General features: G+C 43.7%; 1 protein-coding gene across 1 annotated transcript in view; it reads right to left on the bottom strand.

The window, feature by feature from the left end:
- Positions 1–1,015: 1,015 nt before the first annotated feature.
- Positions 1,016–21,857, bottom strand: part of ptgfrnb (prostaglandin F2 receptor inhibitor b) — a 198,089-nt gene continuing 177,247 nt past the window's right edge. Inside the window, exons 10-13 of the mRNA XM_084330038.1 lie at positions 5,425–5,611; positions 4,142–4,260; positions 2,975–3,025; positions 1,016–2,122 (exon numbers count right to left, since the gene is read on the bottom strand). Of these exons, the coding sequence (XP_084186164.1) occupies positions 2,010–2,122; positions 2,975–3,025; positions 4,142–4,260; positions 5,425–5,611 (470 nt within the window). The 3' untranslated portion in view covers positions 1,016–2,009. The remainder of the gene's footprint in view (positions 2,123–2,974; positions 3,026–4,141; positions 4,261–5,424; positions 5,612–21,857) is intronic.

The raw sequence follows: 21,857 nt of genomic DNA, 5'->3' as shown, positions 1-21,857 counted from the left end.
AACATACTGTCTCGGGTGCAGCCATGCAAAGTGGCGTGGTTATAGGTCAACTCGGACCAGGGTTTCAACATGCGATGGCTGTATAATTCCAGTGTTGCTACAGTTTAGTCTCCGACGGGCCTTATAGACCACCGCAACACCGCCGCTATTCTGAAATCATGGGAGAGAGAGAGCGGGGGGGGGGGGGGGGGGGGGAATGAATTAATGTGGATGAGAGCCTCGACGGTTAAGTGGTTGTAGCTACGGCTGTGGGGGTGCTGGAGACACGATCCAATAGTCTTTTGTATACGCCCGAGTCTCCTGAACACGGAGCGACCAATCCCAAGTCGATCGGCACTTTCTCGGCCGAGCTATAGTCACTTTTCCGCACCTACTACCTACTCCCGCATGCGCAGATTGCCCACGGATTGTCCAGAGGTCTAGGTTCATCAATCTGCGCATGCGTAGTTCGGGAGTGGGTGCGGAAAAGTGACCATAGCTCGGCCGAGAAAGTGCCGATCGACTTGGGATTGGTCTCTCCGTGTTCAGGAGACTCGGGCGTATACAAATAAAAGTCTATTGGATCGTGTCTCCCGCACCCCCACAGCCGTAGCTACAACCACTTAACGTCAAGACTCTCATCCACATTCATTCACCCCCCCCCCCCCCACGAGCTTCCGCATATCGCGGAAGTGCAGCGGTGGTCTATAGGACAAGCTGGCCGCCTTCCAGAAAGGCTCGCCGGTCTGACGGAACACGGCGCCGCTCAGCCTCGTGGCCTTTAGCGCCCTCTGCTCCCGATCCGCCCTCACGTTCTCAAACAGCGGTCGGGGCGTCGACAAGTTGTCAGTGAGTCGCCGTCTCAAAATAGCGCCGCCCGTTATTCTGCGTGGGATAGCGGATAGCGGGGGCCATCGGCTTCCAAAGCGCCACCCGCCATGTTGTTGGGTCCCTGAACGCGGCCGGGTTCAAACCAGACTTTTCCCATGGAAACGGAGGGGGTCAGTTACTCTAAAAACTAACGGCGTCGCCCCCCCCCCCCCCCCCCCGGCGACAAACATCAAGTTTATGAACCAGCCGCGGTTGAACTAAAGAATAACTTGTGTCTTTTTTCCCCTCATTTCAACAAATTTCAAACGCAGCTCTCGTTTTCAGAGTGAGCCGAATGCCTGCCTGCCTGCCTGCCCCCCCCCCCTCGCGTGACAGTATTGTGCGTTTCCTCACAGTGAAACTGGACAATTCTAACCGAATCTTTACTACGACAGGGAGACACAAAATGGCCGCCAGTGAGTGTAAAAGCAAAAAAACGCGGATAAAGTGGTCGGAGTGGACTGGAGTGTCCACGTCCATCGTGTCGTCGTCGGGGTTCATTCCATCCTCGGCATGTTCTTAGCTAAGGGGCGTAACTAGGGCCGGCCGTTTGTCTCCGGGTTATAATTCAGGGGTTGTTCCGAGTCGTAAGAGGTCGTTTATGCATCGGTCACCAGTCCTGTGCTTCACAGCCTAACGTAGGGCCATGCTTCCAATCAAGCTCGTCAATTAGCCGAATTATTCTTCAGCTCTTCGGATCCTCAGCTCTGTTCCTCTTGTGTTCCGATGTGCCCTGGTTTCACATCTTACCAGAAGACCCTAGAATTCATAGCAAATACACCCCCCCCCCCCCACAAAAAAAAGAACTACAAGTCCCGGAGAACTACAAGTCCCAAAGAACTACAAGTCCTAAGGCTCGTTTTCCCGACTGGTGTGTTTAAAAAGTTCCAAGCACCTCCACTGGTGTGCGTGTGTTTCAAAGTCTCAAACCACCATTTTGTTTTGTTCTTAAAAAAAAAAGAATAAAAAAATCTGCCCGGTCGGTCAGTTGGGGTTTTGTTGTTGCCACGGCGACGCCTCGCCTCACTCCCGGCTGTCCATTGGCCGGAGGAGGGGTATCCCAGAATTCATCTGAAAGTGTGTTTGGTGTGTGTGTGTGGCGTGTGTGTAGCGTGTGCATGTGTGTGTGTGCGAGGGGGGGGGGGGGGGGGCAGTGTACGTCAGTCCATCTCCAGGTCCATTAGCTTGTTGCGGGAACGCGGAGTGTGTGTGGTGTTTCTACAGCAACAGTGAGCGCACAGCAGACCCAGGACCAGCGAGAACACACCCACACCTGCAACAACAACAGAGACGGTCAGCACAGAGCAGACCCAGGACCAGCGAGAACACACCCACACCTGCAACAACAACAGAGACGGTCAGCACAGAGCAGACCCAGGACCAGCGAGAACACACCCACACCTGCAACAACAACAGAGACGGTCAGCACAGAGCAGACCCAGGGTCAGCGAGAACACACCCACACCTGCAACAACAACAGAGACGGTCAGCACAGAGCAGACCCAGGGTCAGCGAGAACACACCCACACCTGCAACAACAACAGAGACGGTCAGCACAGAGCAGACCCAGGGTCAGCGAGAACACAGTAAGGCTGTCCCCCGAAGCCTGTTTTTGGGATTCGAACTTTGTCAGGGTTTTTCCGAACGGACGTTAGAACCTTTGTTTTTTAATAAAAATACAAATAAATGTTTTAATAAAAAAAATTCAAAATATTTGTCTTTTTTCTTTTTAAACATTTAAAAAAAATCCTTAAACTAAATCCTCAATTTGAATAAAGTGATTCATCTGATTAAATTTGTATTATTTTTTTATTAAATCAACTTTCTTTAATGAATATACCTCATCAGTTTTTTTTAATACTATAATATTAGTGTAGCCTAATCTTTATCTGCAACTGTGAAGAAACCCCCCCCATTGGTTTAAACAGAATGAATAGAGAAAAAAAAGAAGAAAAATTCTAATGTTGATTTAGAATTCGAATGCCAACGTAACGAACGCCCGGGCTCAGCCCTAGAACCCAACCTGAGTGACAGAGAGAGCCGACACGTATAACAAGTATTTATAAACACGAATGAACTATAAATGATAATGTCCATATTAGAATTTTCAATATAGGTATATTACCTAGAGATGCACAGGCTCCGTATAGTAGAGGCATCTTCAGCGAGTCCCATGCTGGGGAGAGATATAACATACTTATTTAGTTACATAGCCCATGTTAACGGGTTAGAGCAGCTACCCAGTGACCATGTTAACAGGTTAGAGCAGCTACACAGTGACCATGTTAACAGGTTAGAGCAGCTAAACAGTGACCATGTTAACAGGTTAGAGCAGCTAAACAGTGACCATGTTAACAGGTTAGAGCAGCTACACAGTGACCATGTTAACAGGTTAGAGCAGCTACACAGTGACCATGTTAACAGGTTAGAGCAGCTAAACAGTGACCATGTTAACAGGTTAGAGCAGCTACACAGTGACCATGTTAACAGGTTAGAGCAGCTACACAGTGACCATGTTAACAGGTTAGAGCAGCTACACAGTGACCATGTTAACAGGTTAGAGCAGCTACACAGTGACCATGTTAACAGGTTAGAGCAGCTACACAGTGACCATGTTAACAGGTTAGAGCAGCTACACAGTGACCATGTTAACAGGTTAGAGCAGCTACACAGTGACCATGTTAACAGGTTAGAGCAGCTACACAGTGACCATGTTAACAGGTTAGAGCAGCTACACAGTGACCATGTTAACAGGTTAGAGCAGCTACACAGTGACCATGTTAACAGGTTAGAGCAGCTACACAGTGACCATGTTAACAGGTTAGAGCAGCTACACAGTGACCATGTTAACAGGTTAGAGCAGCTACACAGTGACCATGTTAACAGGTTAGAGCAGCTACACAGTGACCGTGTTAACAGGTTAGAGCAGCTACACAGTGACCATGTTAACAGGTTAGAGCAGCTACACAGTGACCATGTTAACAGGTTAGAGCAGCTACACAGTGACCGTGTTAACAGGCTAGAGCAGTGACCATGTTAACAGGTTAGAGCAGCTACACAGTGACCATGTTAACAGGTTAGAGCAGCTACACAGTGACCATGTTAACAGGCTAGAGCAGTGACCATGTTAACAGGTTAGAGCAGCTACACAGTGACCATGTAGAATTAGAATAATTATGTAAAAAAATAGCGGCCTCGCTGGCTATTTTAAGCTAACTAGCTGTAGCAACAACAATACCATGTGCTAATACCCACGCTAACACGTGATTGGTTGATGACACGCCGTACTCACCAGCGAACCGTACGGTGAGGAACACTTTGTCTGAAGTCAACTCTCCTCCCTGGGTCCAGGATCCAGTCGACGCCGAGAGGTACCATGGAGTAGCAACACAATGATACTCTCCACAGTCACTGTAGCACAAATATACATGATGCACGGCATTAATATATAATAATATACAATGTAATCTAGTAGGGATGTCCGATATTATCGGCCTACCGATATTGGCATTAAAATGTAATATCGGAAATTATCGGTATCGGTTTAATTTTTTTTTTATAAAAAAATATATATATATTTTTGTATTCATTATTATTATTTAAAAAATATTTTTTTAACCTTTATTTACCCAGGCAAGCAAGTAAGAACAAATTCTTATTTTGGTTTAATGTCAAAAGCATGCATAATGTTTGGGGGGGGGGGGGGGCCTGCATATATCGGTATCGGTTGATATCGGTATCGGAAATTAAGAGTTGGACAATATCGGTATATCGGTAAAAAAGCCAATATCGAACATCCCTATAATATATAGTACTCATTACAGGTTGAGAGGTACCATGGAGTAGCAACACAATGATACTCTGCACAGTCACTGTAGTACAAATATACATGCACTACATTAATATATAATAATATACAATATAATCTAGTGCTCATTACAGGTCTAAGAGTCCAGGTTCCAAGTATGGCTGTAAAACAGTACTTTCCAATTGTATTAATTAAAGAATTATTGATAAATAATAATATTATATATTAGGGCTGTCCCCGACTAAGGATTTGGATGGTCGACTATGATTGGCCAAAATTTTCTGTTTTATTTATAAAAAATAAAAAAAAATAAAAAAGCATAATATATATATATATATATATATATACATTTTTTTTTATCATTCCATTTGGGCTGTGGGGGTGCTTAATGTCTGAAGGAGTCGACTGAAGGCTTCTTGTCCTCTGCAAAAGCATGCAATTGGTCCACTGATGGATACATCTTGATATTTGTCTAGTCTAGTGTGTTCATTAGATGGGTGAAATCCTCTTTCAGTGCCTCTGTGCCTGTTTTCGTAGGCAGTTAGCCTCTGGTATGCGCGCCATTAGCGTTAGCCACGCTTCTAGGCCTCTTTGCTTTTGGAAAGAATGATGATAAAAAAAAAAAAAAACATTTTCTTTATAATTTTTCTTTTTGACTAACAGGTTGGCAGTCGACTACGACTCCTTTCGACCGATTAGTCGACTAATCGACTAATAGGGGTCAGCCCTATTATATATATATATAGTTGAATATTTAAGTGTTAAACCTGTCCTGTGTCCCGTGCACGTTGAGGACGTAAGTGTGCGTGTCCTGGCGTTCCAGCGACAGGTCGCTGGAGGAGTTACGGGTTTCCTTCCGGACGATTCCGAAGCGATCCATACTGGCCAGCTGGGTCAAGGTGGCTCCGCCACGAAGCATAGTATAAAACCAACGCACCTCATACGCCAGGTCATCTAGAGAAAGAGGCACACACACACAGATAGATGGAGAGACAGAGACAGAGAGAGAGAGAGAGATATGGAAAGACAGAGATGGAGTGAGGTGGAAGAGAGAGGGGGACAGAGAGACAGAGAGGTGGAAGAGAGAGATGGGGGAGACAGAGAGAAAGAAAGGGAGGGAGAGAGAGACAGAAGGAGATGGAGAGGTGGAAGATAGAGAGGGAGATAGGGGGATGAGAGGTGGAAGAGAGTTGGAGAAGGGAGGGAGAGGAAGGGAGGAGAAACACAGAGAGAGAGTGAGAGAGAGAGAGAGAGAGATGAAGAGTGGTGGAGTAAGAGTGACATTTAGTTAATTGAACAGATTACTTGCTAACATCACACAGCAGTAGACAATAACAAAAGTGTAAACAATACAAACTGTTTAAAATAGCAGCATAGTAATAAATCAAATATTAAATATTAATTATACGTGTACTGTAGGGCTGTCTCCGACTAAGGATTTGTATAGTCAACTTTGATTGGCCGAAATTTGACGATAAAAAATATTATTATATATATATAATTTTTTTTATCATTCCATTTGGTCTGTGGGGGTGCTTAATGTCTGAAGGAGTCGACTGAAGGCTTCTTGTCCTCTGCAAAAGCATGCAATTGGTCCACTGATGGATACATCTTGATATTTGTCTAGTATAGTGTGTTCATTAGATGGGTGAAATCCTCTTTCAGTGCCTCTGTGCCTGTTTTCGTAGGCAGTTAGCCTCTGGTATGCGTGCCATTAGCGTTAGCCACGCCTCTAGGCCTCTTTGCTTTTGGAAAGAATGATACAAAAATAAAAATAATAAAATATATTATAATAGGTTTGGCAGTCGACTACGGCTCCTTTCGATCGATTAGTCGACTATTCGACTAATCGGGGTCAGCCCTAGTGTACTGTGTGCAATTTTTTTTCATCAATTATATGTGTACTGTGTGCAAATCAGTATCGTGTTCAGGTCAGTATTGTGTTCAGGTCAGTATTGTGTTCAGGTCAGTATTATGTTCAGGTCAGTATTATGTTCAGGTCAGTATTATGTTCAGGTCAGTATTATGTTCAGGTCAGTATCGTGTTCAGGTCAGTATCGTGTTCAGGTCAGTATCGTGTTCAGGTCAGTATTGTGTTCAGGTCAGTATTATGTTCAGGTCAGTATTATGTTCAGGTCAGTATTGTGTTCAGGTCAGTATTATGTTCAGGTCAGTATTGTGTTCAGGTCAGTATTGTGTTCAGGTCAGTATTATGTTCAGGTCAGTATTGTGTTCAGGTCAGTATTGTGTTCAGGTCAGTATTGTGTTCAGGTCAGTATTGTGTTCAGGTCAGTAATGTGTTCAGGTCAGTATTGTGTTTAGGTCAGTATTGTGTTCAGGTCAGTATTGTGTTCAGGTCAGTATTGTGTTCAGGTCAGTGTCGTGTTCAGGTCAGTATTGTGTTCAGGTCAGTATTGTGTTCAGGTCAGTATTGTGTTCAGGTCAGTATTGTGTTCAGGTCAGTAATGTGTTCAGTATTATGTTCAGGTCAGTATTGTGTTCAGGTCAGTATTATGTTCAGGTCAGTATTGTGTTCAGGTCAGTAATGTGTTCAGTATCGTGTTCAGGTCAGTATTGTGTTCAGGTCAGTATTGTGTTCAGGTCAGTATTGTGTTCAGGTCAGTAATGTGTTCAGGTCAGTATTGTGTTTAGGTCAGTATTGTGTTCAGGTCAGTATTGTGTTCAGGTCAGTATTGTGTTCAGGTCAGTGTCGTGTTCAGGTCAGTATTGTGTTCAGGTCAGTATTGTGTTCAGGTCAGTATTGTGTTCAGGTCAGTATTGTGTTCAGGTCAGTATTGTGTTCAGGTCAGTAATGTGTTCAGGTCAGTAATGTTCCAAGCACCTCCACTGGTGTGCGTGTGTTTCAAAGTCTCAAACCACCATTTTGTTTTGTACTCTTAAACAGTACTGTATATTTGTAAATCTGGTATGTCATAAATGTCAGGATGTAGCAGCACTGTCTATCTGTATGTCATATTATGTTATGATGAATTGAAAATGGGGGACCCTGATGTAAACAAGACGAAAGTCTTTCTCTGGTCTGCATCCCCTTAACAATTGTGTGTATTGAGCCGTACTGTATGGTTTTTAAGAAAAAGGTTTGTAAAGCTATTTTTGAAAACTACAAGGGTGAATAACACTGTTTTGTTTTGTTTTTTTCTTTTAGAATACTGTTTTGGAAACTACATTTTTGCATTTTTTTGTACAGCTAATTTTGAAAACTACAAGGGTGAATAAGACTGTTTTCCTTGCTTTTTTCTTTCTTTAGAATACCGTTTGAGTTTAAATGTATGTAATTTTTTAGTAATAATATAGGACAGGCACATATAAGCACTATGCTTCAGTCTGTACCTTTTCAGTCACTGTAAAAATAAAATATTGATAAATGATGGTGTATATTGTATTGTGTGAGATGACTGAAAAAATAAACTACTACTACTACTACCCATTCTGCAATCTGTTAATAACATTTTCAATCAATCAATCCCCCAGCGCTCCCTCCCCCCCTCTTTCTTATCTCTAGGGCTGTACCGAATGTCATTTTTTTTTTTTACATTCAAAGCTTCTATTGAAGTTTTCGAATGAAGCTTCCAATGTCTGTCGTCATATTTGATATTATGATGTAATCATCAAAAAAGAAAAAAAATCCTCAATTTGAATAAAGTGATTAATCTGATTAAATGAGTATTTAAAAAAAAAATTATCAACTTTCTTTAATGAATATAACTCGTCAGTTTCGTCAACACTCACGGTTGGTACGAAAGTGATGGTGACGTCTTGATGGAGCGCCGAGCGGATGCAGACGGGCTACGTCATTTATGATAAATGTTTTATTAAAATCTTTATGACGAGTCATATACTATAATAGTATAATACTATACTATTAGTGTAGCCTAATCTTTATCTACAACTGTGAAGAAAAACCCCCCATTGGTTTAAACGGAATGAATAGACAAAAAAAAAAGAAAAGAAAATACCGGTACTAAATAAAATAAGTCTTTGTTACCCACCACATTATCCTGTTCCATTGGTCATATTCTGAGAACAGATGATGCTACTGTACGGTACATGCTGCCGTGTCACGGTGCAGCTAGAGCACAGCTGTGGAGGTTTAACTCATCAGTGTTACAGGACGAGGGGTTCAAGGAGGAGCTCAGGCGTCTATACTTTCTGTAGCCGCATTTCTGGCAGACGCTCTCCGATTGGCCACTGTTGCCCAATCGCGTGACGAGCTGCGTCTTTGCCCATTTCCGCGTCGAACAGCCTGCAAACTACCTGGCGTTCTAATCGCCACGCTCTAAGACAAACTCTAACCTTAACCAACTTCAAAAGAGTGCCTAAGCTTAACCGTCGAAAGAACTTGCCGTCACGCTCTAAGACAAACTCTAACCGTAACCAACTTCGAAAGAGTGCCTAAAGCTTAACCAGTGTAGAAACAGGCGTCGGCCAATCAGAGAGCGTCTTGCCAGAATTGCGGCTACGGAAAGTACTATACTATACTACAGACTATAATTTTATCTAGAGACTAATGTCCCCACAGCGCCCTCTGCCAGTGTGGCGTGGGAGGCCATGAAAGGCCTTTCTAGTGACTTTATCATAAAATACACCTCTTATAAAAAGAGGAAGAACATGGCTAATCTCAGATCTAGAAAAGAGAATTAATCTCCTAGATCGACGATGCCGAGATGAAAATGAAACTAAATGCATCTGAAGAGGCATTAAGAGAACTGACCAAGCTTAAATATAAGTACGATTCCATTCTATTCTCAATTGTATTCTAAAAATCAGGAGACAAAGCAGGACAATTACTGGCCAGATACATCAAAGAGAAATAACCTAAATGTATTATAGCAGCAGTATGCAATGACAACAAAACCTAGTGACATATTCAATACATTCTATAAGGACCTCTACACATCTGAACGCTCTGCCACCGATGGAGAGATAACATCCTTTCTCGACAAGCTAGACCTCCCTAAGTTCATCATCATCATCACCATCATAATTTTTATTTATTTATAAGTTATTTATAAGTTGAGTAGTGAACATAACGGGGGTAAGCTAGATTCTCCTATTAGATCTCAAGAAATGATTGACACAATAAAGGCCTTACCAGCAGGAAAATCTCCTGGCCAAAATGGAATTGCAGCGGAATTCTTCTAATGTAATGTTATGCATAAGATCTCCTGCCACTATTTGAAAAAACGCTGGCAGAGGCATTTAAAGATGGCAAAATTACCTCCTCAATTAAACCCAGCAATTATCACACTTATTTTAAAAAAGACCCAAATGATTGTAAACGCTATCGCCCAATTAGTCTAATCTCAGTCGACTGGCGACTATTCTCTAAAATACTGGCTAATAGACAAAATGCTTGGGATCACGTATACATCCAGACCGGGTAGGGTTTATTCAACAAAAGAAATCCCGCTGACATCGTAAGACGGCCATTAAATATTACGCGGTCTGTCCGAAACTCTTAAAAGGAACACGCCAACATTTTGGGAAATTATCTTACAGTCTTCTCCAGAGAGAGAGAGACAAGAAGATAGATACCAGTTTCCTCTCTGTGCGTTCAGTAGAACGCTATCTGGCTGCACGTTAGCTTAGCTTAGCACAATGAATGGAAGCGTACAGTGACGGGTAGCCTTCGGGAGAGGTGTTAGTTGGACAATGCCTAGGCAACCAGTCACTGTCTGCTTCCATTCATTGTGCTAAGCTAGGCTAACGTGCAGCCAGATAGATTTCTATCGTCATACTAGAACATAGAACACCTTTAACAGTACCATGATGTCATACTAGAACATACAACACCTTTAACAGTCAGTACCATGGCGTCATATGAGAGATGTTAACACAAAATAGTGAAGGAGGAGGAAAGAGAGAGGGATTAAACGAGGCATGGGGTGTAGGGACAGGAAGAGGAGGAAAGAAAGAGGGATTAAACGAGGGAGGGGGTGTAGGGACAGGAGGAGCAGAGAGAGATATATGGAAAGACAAGAGAGCGAGAACAAGCTCCAGGAGCACTAACTAGTCATTAGACTGCCAGAGAGAGGTTTATTACTACGCTGCCACCCACCCACCCACCCACCCACCCACCCACCCACCCACCCACCCACCCACCCACCCACACACACACACACACACACACACACACACACACACACACACACACACACACACACACACACACACACACACACACACACACACACACACACACACACACACACACACACACACACACACACACACACACACACACACACACACACACACACACACACACACACACACACACACACACACACACACACACACACACACACACACACACACACACACACACACACACACACACACACACAAATAATAAGTACCCTATGGAGCTTAGTCATCTAATCTACCATCAGAGAGAGAGCAGAGGAGGAGAGGTGAGGAGAGAGCAGGGGAGAAGAGGAGAGAGCAGGGGAGGAGAGGAGAGCAGGGGAGGAGAAGTGAGGAGAGAGCAGGAGAGGAGAGAGCAGGGGAGGAGAGGTGAGGAGAGAGCAGGGGAGAAGAGGTGAGGAGAGAGCAGGGGAGAAGAGGAGAGAGCAGGGGAGGAGAGGAGAGAGCAGGGGAGGAGAGGAGAGGAGAGAGCAGGGGAGAAGAGGTGAGGAGAGAGCAGGGGAGAAGAGGAGAGAGCAGGGGAGGAGAGGAGAGAGCAGGGGAGGAGAGGAGAGAGCAGGGGAGAAGAGGTGAGGAGAGAGCAGGGGAGAAGAGGAGAGAGCAGGGGAGAGGAGAGCAGGGGAGGAGAAGTGAGGAGAGAGCAGGAGAGGAGAGAGCAGGGGAGGAGAGGTGAGGAGAGAGCAGGGGAGAAGAGGAGAGGAGAGAAGAGAGAGCAGGGAGGAGAGAGCAGGAGAGGAGAGGATGAGAGAAGGGAGGAGAGAAGAGAGCAGGGGAGGAGAGAAGAGGAGAGAGCAGGGGAGGAGAGAAGAGGAGAGAGCAGGGGAGAAGAGGAGAGAGCAGGAGAGGAGAGGAGAGGAGGAGGGAAGATAGGAGAGGAAAGGGCAGGGAGGAGAGGAGGAGAGAAGAGAGGAGAGGAGGAGAGAAGGGAGGAGAGAAGAGAGGAGAGGAAAGGGCAGGGAGGAGAGGAGAGAAGAGGAGAGAGCAGGGAGGAGAGAGCAGGGGAGGAGAGAAGAGAGTAGGGGAGAAGAGAAGAGAGTAGGGGAGAAGAGAAGATAGCAGGGGAGGAGAGGAAGGGGCAATTAACATTACACATCTCTTGTTGTGGAATTAACACAACATTTTGCATACTTTTGACAATAAATAAAATAAGAATTTGTTAGAATCGTACTTGCTTGTCTGGGTAAATAAAGGTTAAATAAATAAATATATAATAAATTATAATAATTTTTTTTGAAAACAGATACAGATAATTTCCGATATTACATTTTAATGCCAATATCGGCAGGCCGATAATACCGGACATCCCTATATATACTATTATATAATTCTTTACTTTATCACCAGAGTAGTGCTCCATGTGTGTGTGTGTTCTTGTGGCCGGTCGGGGGAGCAGGTCAAACCAAGTGGAGCGTTCATGAAGACGAGAGGAGGAATGATGAAGACGAGCTGGGACAGGGAGTCATGGTGGTGGTGATGATGATGATGATGATGATGATGGAGGAGATGAAGATGAGCTTGGACAGGCATGAGGGAGGTCAAGCGCTCTGTCTTTTGCCGAGACGAGCAGAGGAGGAAGAGGAGGAAGAGGAGGAAGAGGAGGAGAGCTCCATCCAGCGAAGAGGGAAACAAAGAAAGCGAGTGGAGACCCGATGGAAAGCGCTGCCCAGCAAGCACTGACCCAGGGGCGGTTCCAGCATCAGACCTTTAGGGGAGGCTCAGCCCCGAGAGCAGTAGCATCATTTCACTAAATGCCATGGTCAGGCAAGGGAGTGTGGGGGGGGGGGGGGGTTGCCTGATTTGTCAAATCAGTTGTGCAATAGTACATTTTGGTGAGTTGTTTCTATATAATTCACTTATGACATTTAGGTAACATTAATGAACAACTAGAGCATTAAGGAGACAACTACAGTGTGTAAGTAGTAAACCTATTATTATCATTTTTTTTTTTTTTTTTTATTCCAGTCGATCATAATGATCATGATCATATTACGGAGCGCTCACTGCGTTCGAGAGAGAGAGAGAGAGAGGGAGAGAAAGAGAGGGAGAGATAGAGAGACTCACATTTTCATATATCCATCTATGGGAAAAAGACATTTCCAGTGAGTGAAGGTTTGTTCAAATCATGAGGGAACAAAATACTATTTTGAGGCCCAAAATTGATAAATTTGAGGTAACTAAATACATTTTGAGGTAACAAACATATTTTTTCATTTTGCGTGGCAGCAATAAGCCTTTGTAGCAAGCAGATTAGCTGGGATAGCTAGCTAACATTAGCTGAACTGACATTAGCTTGATAGCTAACTAGCGAATAGCATTAGCTAGCTAACATTAGCTAATGTTCTTTGACACTATTATTACACCAACACCATGGAACTAATGACCAATTTGACAACGTTCTCAGTCAGAATAGTCAGTAATTTTATATAGTGCTAGCTATAGGCTAACGTTTCAACATACTTGTCTTGTTGCCCATCAGCACTGGCAAATTCACTATTACTAAACTAGTTACAGTAGGTAGCTAGCTACATCTGCTTCCACGTCTTGTGTTGAATGTTGGACTTGACATGACGTTACCAACGTCTTTGACATTCTTACATTTTCTTTAATAGTTAACCAATGAGGTCAACAGGTTACTATCGGTAATCCATGTCTGTAATAATAATAAAACAAGAATACAAAAATTTAAAAAATTATTAAAAATAATATACATATCTATATAAATTTTTTTTTAAATCTTAGGGGGGCTAATATTACATTTAGGTTCTAGACCCTAAAAAGGGTCTAGAACCGCCACTGACCACACACATGTACAGTATACAGTTGAGTATATATACAGTAACGACACACACACATATACAGTAACCACACCACACACACACATATACACTAACCACACACACACATACATACACTAACCACACACACATACATACAGTACAGTAACCACACATACATGTATATACCACACATAACCTAACCATAACCTTAACCTAACCTTAATTCTAACGCCAACCTTAACTCTAACCCTAACTTTAAAAGAACCCTGACCTTAATTCTAACCATAACCTTACCTAACCATAACCATAACCTACAACAGCTTGTCAAACAAAGTCAGGAGGACGTCAAAAATTTTCTCGTCTGGTACTAGTGTGTCCTGATGTCATGAGTGTGGAGTCTCGACATTATTGCTTTTCATATAAACGAGGTGCGCGCACACACACACACACACACACACACACACACACACACACAAACCTATAAACACGCATGCAAAGAAAATACAAATAAAACAATATGTGTCCTAGCTAGCGCGCACACTCTCCCCCCTCCCCCACACAGATGCATTTGGAATCAAGTGTGCACTCCCATACACACAATCAATGTACCAAGAACACCAACAGTGCTTTTAATGAAGTGTGTGTGTGTGTGTGTGTGTGTTCTTTCTGCTTCATAAAGCAGCGTATTACTCCACAGCTCTCGCGCTACCAAGGGATACTAAAGACATAGAAATACATCAATTAGATTAAACAACATCACACAGAAACAGAATTACTAGATTGGCCAACCTCACACAAAGAAGAAACAGACCCATCGATGGTTGGGATAGGTTGTAAAAACAACCTAAAAACAACAGGACGCAATGGAATAATAATATTAGATGACAGAACATGGAAATTCTTTAGAAACTATTTTGACGCTGAAGAATTATTAATAATAATTTCTTTGGATTTATATATTTATTCTGTTACCTCTGCTGAGCTATATAGCTAATCTCCGCCTGGCTACTATCAGCTAACACTGTTGACACAGAGATACTCAGAAGGAGCTTCTATCCCCAGGCCATCAGGATGCTCAATGACAATGACACTATGTAACACACCATCAAATACACTCACAGCACACACATCCACACGCACACACTCACTTTAAATAAACAACTCACTGCAGCACCCACTTTAACCCACTTTAGACACTTTAACACACTTTATATTTATTGGTAAAGAGATTTGCACTACAACTCATACCTCATTACACCTTACCCTAAATTGTACTTCATCCCATTTCTGCATTGTACTGTGTTTCTGTATTGTATTCTAACTCAGTTACTAATTTTTTTTCTACTCTGTATTGTATATATGTACAGTGCATCCGTAAAGTATTCATACCCCTTAACTTGTTCCACATTTTGTTATGTTACAGCCTTATTCCAAAATGGATTAAATATTTTTTCACCCCTCAAAATTCTACACACAATACCCAATAATGACAAAGTGAAAACGTTTTTTTTTCTTATTTTTTGCAAATTTATTAGAAATGTAACAGAATAAACACATACGTACATAAGTATTCACACCCTTTACTCAATACTTTGTTGAAGCACGTTTGGAAGCAATTACAGCCTCAAGTCTTCTCGAGTATGATGTTACAAGCTTGGCACACCTATTTTTGGGCAGTTTCTCCCATTCTTCTTTGCAGATTGTCTCAAGCTCCATCAGGTTGGATGGGGAGCGTCGGTGCACAGCCATTTTCAGATATTTCCAGAGATGTTCAATCGGGTTCAAGTCTGGGCTCTGGCTGGGACACTCAAGGACATTCACAGACTTGTCCTGAAGCCACTCCGTTGTTATCCTGGCTGTGTGCTTAGGGTCGTTGTCCTGCTGGAAGGTGAACCTTCGCCCCAGTCTGAGGTCCAGAGCGCTCTGGAGCAGGTTTTCATCCGGGATCTCTCTGTACATTGCTGCATTCATCTTTCCCTTGATCCCGACTAGTCTCCCAGTTCCTGCCACTTAAAAACATCCCCACAGCACGATGCTGCCACCACCATGCTTCACTGTAGGGATGGTATTGACCAGGTGACTGGTTTCCTCCAAACATGACGCTTGGCATTCGGGCCAAAAAGTTCAATTTTGGTTTCATCAGACCAGACAATATTGTTTCTCATGGTCCGAGAGTCCTTTAGGTGCCTTTTTGGCAAACTCCATGCGGGCTGTCGTGTGCCTTTTACTGAGGAGTGGCTTTCGTCTGGCCACTCTACCATAAAGGCCTGATTGGTGGAGTGCTGCAGAGATGGTTGTCCTTGTGGAAGGTTCTCCCATCTCCACAGAGGAACACTGGAGCTCTGTCAGAGTGACCATCGGGTTCTTGGTCACCTCCCTGGCCAAGGCCCTTCTTCCCCGATGGCTCAGTTTGGCCGGGCGGCCAGCTCTAGGAAGAGTCCTGGTGGTTCCAAACTTCTTCCATTTGCGAATGATGGAGACGACGGTGCTCGTTGGAACCTTCAAAGCTGCAGAATTTTTTTTGTACCCTTCGCCAGCTATGTGCCGCGATACAATCCTGTCTCGGAGGTCTACAGACCACTCCTTGGACTTCGTGGCTTGGTTTGTGCTCCGACATGCACCGTCAATAGTGGGACCTTATGTAGACAGGTGTGCCATTAAAAATCATGTCCAATCAATTTAATTTACCACAGGTGGACTCCAGTCACGTTGTAAAAACATATCAAGGATGATCAGAGGAAACAGGATGGACCTGAGCAAAATGTTTTAGTGTCATAGCAAAGGGTGTGAATACGTATGCACATATTAAATCTTTTTATTTTTAATACATTTGCAAAACATTCTAAAAATCTTTTTTCATTTTGTCATTATGGGGTATTGTGTGTAGAAGTTTGAGGAAAAAAATTTATTTAATACATTTTGTAATAAGGCTGTAACATAACAAAATGTGGAAAAATTGAAGGGGTATGAATACTTTCCGGATGCACTGTATATTGAACACTTTTGTTGAACACTTTTGTTTACACTTTTGACAATTTCTTTTACCTATCTATTTTATTTTGATCTAGCACACTCTCAGGTGCAGAACAGGCATTTCATATAAAAGTATTCTGTATTTTTGTATGACAACTAATAAAGAAACTTGAAACACTACACAAAGCTTACACGCACGCACACGCACACACACACCACACACAACACACAACACACACACACAACACACCACACACACCTCCAGTCACTTAACTCGTAGAAAATACATCAGGCTATTATTCTACAAGTATCGATGATAATAATAAAATGGAGTATTGGACCGTTTTTAACGGCTGGGTATCGTGATACCTTTGGGTGAGCACTATTTAAAATTTTCAAGGATGTTTATTTCTTTTAAATCAAACACTTCAAGGACCTTGTGCAAACCCCGTTTCTAGTACCAGTGTAACCTCGACTCAGCCTCGACTCAGCCATTACATTAGGTGCTCATACCAAGTCTCCACAGTCCTACTTGGAGACTAAGGAGTGGGGGGGCTTTAATTCCTCCTTGCCGACGCACTCCCCCCTCCGTCTTTGTTCTAGTGCTTCTCTTCTGGTTAACGGGAACAGCTAATGGAGGGGAAATTACTACCCTGAGAGACACTGTTGAGTTGAGTTTGGAGAGGAGGCGGAGATGGAGAGAAGAGAGGAGAGAAGAGGAGGAGAGGATGAGAGGAGAGGATGAGAGGAGAGGAGAGGAGAGGAGAGAAGAGAAGAGAGAAGAGGAGGAGAGGAGAGGAGAGAGGAGGGGATGAGAGGAGAGGATGAGAGAGGAGAGAGGAGAGGATGAGAGGAGAGGATGAGAGGAGAGGAGGAGAGGAGAGAAGAGAGGAGAGGATGAGAGGAGAGGATGAGAGAGGAGAGAGGAGAGGATGAGAGGAGAGGAGAGGAGAGAAGAGAAGAGAGGAGAGGATGAGGAGAGGATGAGAGGAGAGAGGAGAGGATGAGAGGAGATGAGGAGAGAAGAGAGGAGAGGATGAGAGGAGAGGAGAGGATGAGAGGAGAGGAGAGAAGAGGAGAGAGGAGAGGATGAGAAGAGAAGAGGAGAGGATGAGAGGAGATGAGGAGAGAAGAGAGGAGAGAAGAGAGGATGAGAGGAGAGGATGAGAGGAGAGAGGAGAGGATGAGAGGAGATGAGGAGAGAAGAGAGGAGAGGATGAGAGGAGAGGATGAGAGGAGAGGAGAGAAGAGGAGAGAGGATGAGAAGAGAAGAGAGGATGAGAAGAGAAGAGGAGAGGATGAGAGGAGATGAGGAGAGAAGAGAGGAGAGGAGAGAAGAGAGGAGAGGAGAGGATGAGAGGAGAGGAGAGAAGAGGAGAGAGAGGAGAGGATGAGAAGAGAAGAGAGGAGAGGATGAGAAGAGAAGAGAGGAGAGGATGAGAGGAGAGGATGAGAGGAGAGGATGAGAGGATGAGAAGAGAGGATGAGAGGAGAGAAGAGAAGAGAGGATGAGAGGAGAGGATGAGAGAGGAGAGGATGAGAGGAGAGGATGAGAGGATGAGAGGAGAGAGGAGAGGATGAGAGGAGAGAGGAGAGGATGAGAGGAGAGAATGAGAGGAGAGGAGAGAAGAGGAGGAGAGGAGAGAGGAGGAGAGAGGAGAGGATGAGAGGAGAGGAGAGAAGAGGAGGAGAGGATGAGAGGAGATGATGAGTTGAGTTTGGAGAGGAGGCGGAGATGAGGAGAGAAGAGAGGAGAGGAGAGAAGAGAGGAGAGAAGAGGAGAGGAGAGGATGAGAGGAGAGGAGAGGAGAGAAGAGAGGAGAGAAGAGGAGAGGATGAGAGGAGAGGAGAGAAGAGAGGAGAGAAGAGGATGAGAGGAGAGGAGAGAAGAGAGGAGAGAAGAGAGGAGAGAAGAGAGGAGAGGATGAGAGGAGAGGATGAGAGGAGAGGATGAGAGGAGAGGATGAGAGGAGAGAAGAGAGGAGAGGATGAGAGGAGAGGATGAGAGGAGGATGAGAGGAGAGGATGAGAGGAGAGGATGAGAGGAGAGAAGAGAGGAGAGGATGAGAGGAGAGGATGAGAGGATGAGAGGAGAGAAGAGAGGATGAGAGGAGAGAAGAGAGGAGAGAAAAGAGGAGAGGATGAGAGGAGAGAAGAGAGGATAAGAGTCTCTCTTTGCGTCGCATGTTAATAGTCTCTCTCTCATGTTAATAGTATCTCTCTCATGTTAATAGTCTCTCTCTCGTGTCAATAATCTCTCTCTGATGTCAATAGTCTCTCTGATGTCAATAGTCTCTCTCTCTCCCTCTATGATGTTAATACTCTCTCTCCCTCTCGGATGGTTAATAGCCTCTCTCTCTCCCTCCCTCTCTCCCTCCAGCTGTTTAATGGTCCGTTAGATGGGCTAATTAACAGCTGTCTGTCGGCCTGCAAAGACAGCTGGGTAATTTGGTGTCATGAAGAGAGGAGAGGAGAGGAGAGGAGAGAAGAGGAGAGAAGAGAAGAGAAGAGAAGAGAAGAGAAGAGAAGAGAAGAGAAGAGAAGAGAAGAGAAGAGAAGAGAAGAGAAGAGAAGAGAAGAGAAGAGAAGAGAAGAGAAGAGAAGAGAAGAGAAGAGAAGAGAAGAGAAGAGAAGAGAAGAGAAGAGAAGAGAAGAGAAGAAAAGGGAAGAAAAGGGAAGAAAGAAGAGCGCCGATGATGCTCAACTATAGATTTTAGATTTAGATAAGAAGAGCGGATCTCGGCAGGTCCCACATGTCCGCCGGGATAACGACCAAACCACCTGAACCTGAGCAACACGGTGCTGCTTGCCCTGCCGGCCAAATCATCACCGCTGACGACTAGTGTTGTCAAAAATATCGAAAAATCGATACATATCGATTCTGAATATTTAAAACGGTTTCAATACTAGTCATTTCCCGAAATATCGATATTTAAGTATTCATAATTTTTTTCTTTTTTTTTGTATAAGGAAGTTGCATTGTTCATTTCAATACCTGTAATAGTACAGTAGTACACACACACACACACACGTGCATTCAGTTAAGTCGGAATATGACTGTAATACAAACAGTTCAGTTTGTCAGGTACATGCAACACAGATTACAGTGTTGACATCCGTCTGCTTGAGAAAATACCATGTTCTGCAATAAAGATTATTGAAGTGAGATGAACAGTTATTTTTAAATGTGTGATCTAAAGATAAAGATAAACAAAGGGTTTTAAAAGTGTTATATGTATCTTCTCTTATAGTACCAGAGAGAAGCTGAGGAGAATCAACCAGCAACAAAAGTAAAATTTATTAAAAAAAGAAATATATATATATTTTTTTTACATTTTAAGATTGAACCTTTTCCCCTGTGGTATCGAAAATGGTATCGAATATCGATACTTTTCAAGGTATCGTAGCGAAGTTCGAAATTCCAGTATCGTGACAACACCACCGCTGACCGACCTTTCGATCACCGTGGAGAACGTAGCCACATGTAGTGTCACAGTGGAGACCGCCAAGAACCTAGGTGTGGTCCTCAACGACCAGCTGGACTTCTCACGCTTCTCACATCGCCTCACCGACCAGAACCTGCGGTTTCCTCCTGAGCAACGTCAGAAGGATCCGTCCTTCCTGACAAAAGAAGCCACTCAACTCCTCCTGCAATCAACGTGTCATGTCTCGCCTCGACTAACTGCAATGCACTGCTAGCTGGTCTACCGACCACCGCCACCAAGCCACTTCAACTCATACAGAACGCAGAAACCTACCAGAGTCCGCCCACGTTAGCCCACTTCTTGGAGAGCTGCACTGGCTCCACATTGCCGCACAAATCTCCTTTAACACTTTGGATGCCACGCCCGAGATTTCTCGGGTTTACCCCCCCCCCCCCCCCACCCCCCCCCCCGCTGGTTGAGCCCACTCACGAGAATTCTCTGTTTTTTTTATATTAGCGATCTGAAATCATATTGCATCAAGCGAGCCTACCGTTGGATATTCCAGTCACCCCATGCTCTCAGATGTGAAAAAAAGCGTCACCCCCTATCGTCTCCCAGATGGTAAATCACCCTTTTGGAGTGGACTCAATGAAAGTGAATGGGTTAACGGATTTCTGACTCCACATTTTCCGTCTCACTGATGCAGCCGGGGTTACCAGAGTTCATTCTGGAGCCGCTGAGCCGCGCGGATCATTCCATGTGTTATACTGTACACACGCTGGATCAATACAATTATCGATTTTTCGAATGGTGATCAGGAATTGGAATATACCATTTGGATACCATCCGATGTCAGGTAAGGAATCTATGTTATCAGTGTTAGGATAAACCGACACGTTTTCACTGCGATATAAGCGTTTCCACTATATGTGATATTGCTGTTTCACTGTAAAAGCGATCAGGAAATGAGAGCAGCTATTATCAGCGTGCGGCACAAGCGTGCGTGCGCACATATACTATCGATCATCTAGCGTTTATTTGAAAACGATTCATAAATAGGCAGACAAATGACAACGTTCTGGAATATTCCAGTAAAAGGCGATTATCGTCATAGGGTCGTTTTTCCCGCGAAAACTAGTGATTTTCAAAATGCTATCAAACGGAAATTAAGCGATGTTTTTTTTTAATCTGCCTCGACAATGTTGACTGGAAAATGAGTATTTGATAAGCGACGGGGCAGATTAGACACATAGCCATAATTTAAAACATAGATTAGGTCGATATTAACTTAACATTGGAGCGGATTTGGGCATTCAACGGACTAATAAGGAATTAACCTTGGGCAGTGAAAGTGTTAACATCCTTGACCTGGCAGGTCCAAAACCAACGCTTTACGGAGATCTTTTATTTTTAGAGCATTAACTCTTTGGAATAACCCGCCTCAAAACCTCTGCTGCATTTACAGTAGATTCACTTTAAAAAAATTATCTTAAATTGTATTTAACACTGTAAAGTATTTTGAATTTTTTTGTTTTTGTTTTCCGTTTCTGTGCTTGCATGTCATTTTAGCCATCTTAATTGTTAGTTTCATTATGCATTGTGTGTTGAGTACTGACTTTTAATAATTTTGTTTCGCAATAATAATTGTTTTTGTATGTTTTTTTTGTGTGGACCCCAGGAGGACTAGCTGGTTGCTATGGCACCAGCTAATGGGGATCCGTAATAAAATCGAATCGAATACCGTGCAGCGAAGGGAATGGCTCCCGCCTACCTCCGGTCAATGGTCTCTAACCCACTCCTAAAAAAATAAAAGGAATAACCTTCATACCGTCTTTTACCATCATGCAATTTGCTACT

This window comes from Notolepis coatsorum (genome assembly GCF_963971535.1).
Source record: "Notolepis coatsorum genome assembly, chromosome: 1".
In the NCBI taxonomy this organism is placed as follows: Eukaryota; Metazoa; Chordata; class Actinopteri; order Aulopiformes; family Paralepididae; genus Notolepis; species Notolepis coatsorum.
The sequence above is the reverse complement of the archived record's forward strand: the minus strand, read 5'-3'. Positions and strand labels throughout refer to the sequence as shown.